Here is a 6383-nt window from a genome sequence, read left to right as displayed (position 1 = left end):
TATTATAATATTTATATTATAATATTTATATTATTTCTATTTTAAGTTGTGTTTTTTTCTTTAATATATATGTATAATATTATTGTTATAATTTTGTGTTATTAATTAGGGCGAATAATCTAGACTTTTGACTAGTAAACCGTGAGGAAAGATATTGAAAACATACTTGCCTCATTCATAAACTAAAACAATAATGGTTTACTTCGATTTTGACCCTATCTATAATAATACAACACCATTAGATGAAGGCAACTTTAATGGTAATCTGAAGTTGCTGTCTATAAATATGGTGCATATCAAATTCTAAATCTAAACACCAAACATGGAGAATCTTGGCATCTTAACTGCACTGTTTTTTCTCTTCTCCTCCTCCACTTCCCTTCACCCATCTTCTCAGACTAATCTCCAAAACCATTGCCTTGATGACCAGAGGTCTGCTCTCCTACAATTGCAGCATCATCTCTACTATGCCCCAAACTTCACTTTTTCTTCCAAACTTGAGCTCTGGGATCCCAACACCCAATGTTGCTCTTGGAAAGGAGTTACATGTGATGCTCTTGGTCATGTCATTGGGATTGATCTCAGTTACCAAAACCTTTCAGGTAGCTTTTACTCCATTTTCAATCTCCACCATCTCCAACGCCTTAATCTTGCTGCAAACAATTTTAATACCACTCTGTTTCAGTATGGGTTTGGCAAACTCCCAAATTTAACTCATCTTGACCTCTCGGCCTCATGTTTTCATGACCAAATTCCGGTAGGGATTTCATACTTAACAAGGTTAGTCTCTCTTAACCTATCCTATCAAGATGATTGCTATTGGAGAAATGATCAAAGTTCTGCTTCATTGAAACTAGAGAAACCGAACTTCAAAACATTGATAAAGAAAATGAGGTCTCTCAGAGAGTTGTATTTGGATGGAGTGAATATTTCAAGTCAAAGTAGTGAATGGTGCGAAACCACATCGCTGTCACTTCCCAAGCTGAGTGTTTTAAGCATGTCCAACTGCGATTTGAATGGGCATTTTCCAGCAGAATTTTTCTTATTGCCCAAAATGCAAAGAATTGATATTTCTGACAACTCTCGTCTCATGGGCCAATTGCCAGAATTTCCAATTAACAACACTTTGGAGGTGTTGTCATTGCAATATACTAATTTCAGTGGTAAATTACCGGAATCAATCAGTAATCTTAAATTGTTGAGAGTTTTAACTCTTTCTAAACTTAGCCTCAACTTTAACTCAATTTCTGGGTCCATTCCACCATCAATCGCAAATCTCAGTAACCTTGTGGAATTGGATCTTAGTGGTAACAATTTCAATGGTTTAATCCCTCCATTTCATAGATCTGGAGTGCCAAATCTTGCATATCTTGATTTGTCTAGGAATCGCCTTTCTGGATCAATACCTTCTTCTTTATTTACTCTTTCAACATTGCAAACCCTCTCTCTTGGATACAACAGCTTTAGTGATTACCAATTAAAGCTCGACATGTTTTTCCAGCTCAACAACTTAAGGTTTCTCGACCTATCCAACATGAGCTTGCTAATTGGAAGCCACAACAAAAGCCTTACTTTTCCCCAATTAGAGGGTCTAGCCCTAAGGTCATGCAACCTTACTGAATTTCCAGAATTCATCAAAAGCCAAAACAAATTAACTTCCCTACATCTTTCTAACAACCGAATCCACGGTCTTGATCCAAATTGGTTGTGGAAGACCACTCTTATATGGGTAGACCTTTCTTCCAATAGGATTGATATTCCAAATCAGATTGCTTTTGATGATGCAATTTCCTCCTTTCCAATGCTGAGATGGTTGCATTTGCAATCCTGTAATATAAGTACATTTCCAGCATTTCTAAAGAGTCAAGAGAGCTTAGAAGATCTTGACCTTTCAAATAACAAAATAAGTGGGGCAGTACCAAATTGGGTGTGGAAGAAAAGTTTGCAGTCTTTGAATCTTTCCAACAACTCTCTCACATCTTTGGACCAATTTTCATCGAACCAAGACTCTTTACGAGCACCTATTTGTAATTTGAGTCAACTTCAGAGTTTTGATGCATCCTTCAACAAATTAAGTGGCTCAATCCCAAGCTGCTTAGGAAATATCAATACTCTCAGCTTTTTATATCTACAGCAAAATAATTTTAGTGGCAGCATACCAGATTTTGGAGGAGCAACCCAACTGTACGCTCTTAAACTAAAAGACAATAAATTGGAAGGGAAGTTGCCGAGGTCATTAGCCAATTGCACAATGCTCTATGCTGTAAACCTTGGAAACAATACTCTGCACGACACATTCCCTTTATGGTTGGGAAAGTTGCCTGGCTTGATGGTTCTACTACGAGCAAACAGGTTTTATGGTCCAATTAAACATTTGGAAAATAATTTTCCAAAATTGGATGTATTAGACATTGCTTCCAATAATTTTTCTGGTCAACTATCGATTGAATTCTTCCAAGCCACTCATAAGCTAAGGTCACTCAAAATCAACGGGAACAACTTGGAAGGGAAGTTGCCAAGGTCATTAGCCAATTGCAAAAAGCTTGAAGTTTTGGATCTTGGGAAAAATATGATACATGACACATTTCCTTACTGGTTAGTGAAACTGCCTCTCTTGAAGGTTCTTATACTAAGATCCAACAGAATTTATGGTTCGATTAAATTTTTCGAAGATGGAAATGCTTTCCCAATGTTACATATACTGGATCTTGCTTACAATAACTTTTCAGGTGAGGTATCTGTTGATTTTTTTCAGTCTTTGAGGGGAATGATGGTGATTGATGGCAACAAAGTTAAGCCAAGTTATGTTGGAGATAATTATTATTATAAAGATTCGGTGACAATTATGAATAGAGGGTTTGAAATTTTTTACCAGAAAATCTTAACCCTCCTTACCTGTCTCGACCTGTCCAATAATAACTTTCATGGGAGGATATTAGAAGAAGTACAAGACCTCAAGTCACTCCATGTGCTAAACTTGTCCTACAACGGCTTATTTGGCCCCATTCCTTCAGCACTAGGAAGCTTAACCGAGCTTGAGTCATTGGATCTCTCCCGAAACAGTTTCTCTGGAAAGATTCCTCCACAGCTTACAAGCCTAACTTTTCTTGCAGTGCTGAATCTCTCTTACAACCAACTTGATGGAAGGATTCCAGAGAGCAACCAATTTGGTACATTTTCAAATGATTCTTACATAGGAAACCCAAGATTGTGTGGGGTTCCCTTGACAAGGAAATGCAATGAAGTTGGTTCCAAAATGCTGCCCCCGAAGGAGGATGAAGATTTGTGAATAGATGGTTTATCTGTTTGGAAAGTTGTATTGATGGGGTATGGATGTGGATTGGTGATTGGATTTTCTATTGGATATACAGTGCTGAATGAGTTTGGAAACAAATGGATTGCTATTTTTATTCAGAACTGGAATCAAAACGAAGAAGATCTAAGTGACTCCATCGAAACTGAAGTTCCAACGTTATTTGGTAAGCATTCTAGAATACTTGATAATTATAATATTTTAGTTATTGGTTTGATATGTTGATAACGAAGCAAAGTTAGGATTTTCTTTAAATTTCTTATCCTCATTTTACAAGTTGATTATATTTGTTATTGTAGCACTCATATTCTTTATAAACATGATTTTGCAACTATCTGCAGTGTAGGAAACTAGAATTTTCGTAAGAGTTGCTGGAAGTACCGTTGGATTTTCTTAGCGATCCACAAAGGGGATAGGTGAAAGAGAGAGTAATGCAAAGATGGGTCCAAGATTAGAATGGATGTTTTGTTCATATACTGGTTTCATAGTCTTGGTGGAGATGAAGACAGATATGACTGTGAATCTTTCTCGATCGAGGCTTCTGATCCAAGTGGCCCTTTTCCTTGAATTTGGAGGTCTTTGAAGGGTTGTATTCATATGGGTGTCGGATATTGGTATTTACTAACGGAAATGTAGATTCAAGATCTTTGTTTCTTGTTTTTTTCTTGAATAATTTTATTAAGTAGTTGTTAATTGGATTCCCATTGCAATGCTAATAGGTTTTTGATCGTTTGTTGAATTGTGGTTTTTACTGTAACTTCTGTATTCTGATCTAATTGCTGCAGTGATTTGTTCTTTTTGAACAGTTCAATAACTTGTATGGATGCCATCAGTCTTTTCCTGATGGTTCGACAAGAGCTACTGATGGGACGATTGCTAGCAAGGATGCTGTTCTTCTGTGGTTATGGTGATCTTCCTAGCTTTGTTATGCCGTGGTGGTTCGGGAACCAGGTGATGGCCCAACTCAAGCCGTGGAAGGAGAAGGCAAGCAGGAATAGAGGAGTAAGTAGCATAGAAAGAGAGGATGAAGATACGAGTCCAAACATAAGAATGATATTGGTTGTATGTTGATATACTTTTTAGTGAACTTTCTCAACTCCTATAGATTGTGGGTAAAATCTTCTTTTGGCCTGGTTATTCATCAAAATATCCCAAGACAATATTTGACGAGGTCTTTATATTAACTTTTCATATAAATTATAGGTAAAGGAGAAGAATACAACGATGACTCCAAAGGCATACTTGCAATGATCCATACAACTCAAGCCATCTCTTTGCTTTCTTATGACTTCTTCAATGTTAGATTTTTACTGGGACTCTATTTGTCTTGGGATTCTATCTAGTTTAAGAGAAATTTTATAAATAAGATTGGTAGAATAATAAATATATGTTATGATATTTATATTTTTTTATTATATATAGAGAGGGTTAATATTTTTGTTATGTATAGGTTAATATTTTTGTTATGTATTTATTGCGGTGGCATTTCTTATCCGTATCAGACGTCAAGATGGATGAAGGTTATTATAGAATGACATGTCAGTTAAGAGCGTATTCATGAAGCAACACATTAGCAACCTCTATAAAGTGTTTCAGGTGTTTAGAGAATATAACATGGAATTAAACTTTTTGAAGTATGCGTTAGTGCTAAAAAATTCTTGATTTCCATGATTTTTAGTAGAGGTATTGAGGTGAACTCAAAGAAGATTCAAGTTATTTTTGTCATGGACAAATTTATCCAGTGCCACTTCTTCAAACCATTTGTTGATATTTAATTATTTAATTATACATATATTTAAGATGGATGATAGTAAAAGGAGTTGATGCTACATTTGACCTCTAAATTTGCGCCTAATGTATTTTGTGGTACTTGTACAAGTGTCCAATTTAATATCTATTATTCTAGTATGTATCAATGTAACACAAAGTCTTAACACTATTACATTTATATGTTAATGTTGCAACAAAAAATAAATGAATGCCACATGTTAAAATTTTTAAGCCATTAAAATATTTATTTTGTATAGAAACTTTGGTTTTAACCTAATAAAATAGGTTGAATTTCATTCATTAAATTAACCATGCAACATCTTTTTAGAATCAAATTTTAATGATTAAAAAATTAAATAGGATTAGAATTCTTTATGGATTGAATATTGACTTTTCTAAGAAAGAGTTTGATATTCAATATCAAATTCAATGGACTCGACTTGATAATTTGGTTTATTGTTTATATATTTAAAAAAAGTATGATGATAAATTTAGTTTTTAGATTTATTTTTTTCGTTATTTTGGTTCTATTTTTTAATACTTTTAATTTTAATTTTAAATTTTAATTAAATTATTAAAATTTTAATGATGCTAACGTGGAAATTAGTATAACACTCCACACATACTTCATAAAAATTTAAAAATAAATAATAAATAAAATAAATATTAAAAAGTTTATGAAATTTTTTATAACAAATTATTTATGTCAATAATGAAATATATGTAAACTTCCAAACAAATTACCATGTCAATGTCATTAAAATTTTAACAGATCAATCAGGTTTTTGTCCAAAACAAAGCAATTTTACTAAAATTTGAAATTTGACAGCTAAAGTGATCTAAAAAAGAAGTTAAGAGCCAAAATGAAAAGATAGGTAACTGGTAGGAGCTAAATGTATGCCATTAAAAAATATTAAAAGTTACTTTTAGGTATAATGACTTATTTGGCCCTCTAATTTTACATAAAAAATAATTTTAGCCATTTACATAATTTCTCACTTTTTTAGCCCTTAAACTTGCGGTTTTTTTTTTGTCAAATCACCCTAAAATTAATGGAAATTTTATTTATTTTTAACTTTGTTGACATCGCATACACATGGATTTCCACAACAACATTTAATTAAATTTTAAAATTTTAAAAATTCAAAAAATTCAAAAAATATGAAACTATTTTTAAAAATTAAAAATCATTCAAATTATTAAGAAATTATAAAAAATTATTGTTTTTAAATTATTAAAAATTAATTAAATATTAGCGTGTCATCTATGTGGCAATCCACATGCATGTCATGTCAGCAAA

General features: G+C 33.1%; 1 protein-coding gene across 1 annotated transcript; it reads left to right on the top strand.

Annotated features, from left to right (window-relative positions):
- Positions 1-322: 322 nt before the first annotated feature.
- On the top strand, positions 323-5065 carry LOC107915442 (receptor-like protein 7). The gene is made up of 3 exons (XM_016844602.2): positions 323-3479; positions 3655-3945; positions 4120-5065. Exon 1 carries the CDS (start codon positions 323-325, stop codon positions 3287-3289), a length of 2967 nt encoding a protein of 988 aa, XP_016700091.2. The 3' UTR covers positions 3290-3479; positions 3655-3945; positions 4120-5065.
- The last annotated feature ends 1318 nt before the right edge of the window (positions 5066-6383 follow it).

Source organism: Gossypium hirsutum, chromosome D10 (genome assembly GCF_007990345.1).
Source record: "Gossypium hirsutum isolate 1008001.06 chromosome D10, Gossypium_hirsutum_v2.1, whole genome shotgun sequence".
NCBI classification, from domain to species: Eukaryota; Viridiplantae; Streptophyta; class Magnoliopsida; order Malvales; family Malvaceae; genus Gossypium; species Gossypium hirsutum.
The sequence above is the reverse complement of the archived record's forward strand: the minus strand, read 5'-3'. Positions and strand labels throughout refer to the sequence as shown.

What these genes read in the sequence shown, in the direction of transcription:
- LOC107915442 (XM_016844602.2), top strand. Translation starts at nt 323, where the DNA reads ATGGAGAATCTTGGCATCTTAACTGCACTGTTTTTTCTCTTCTCCTCC.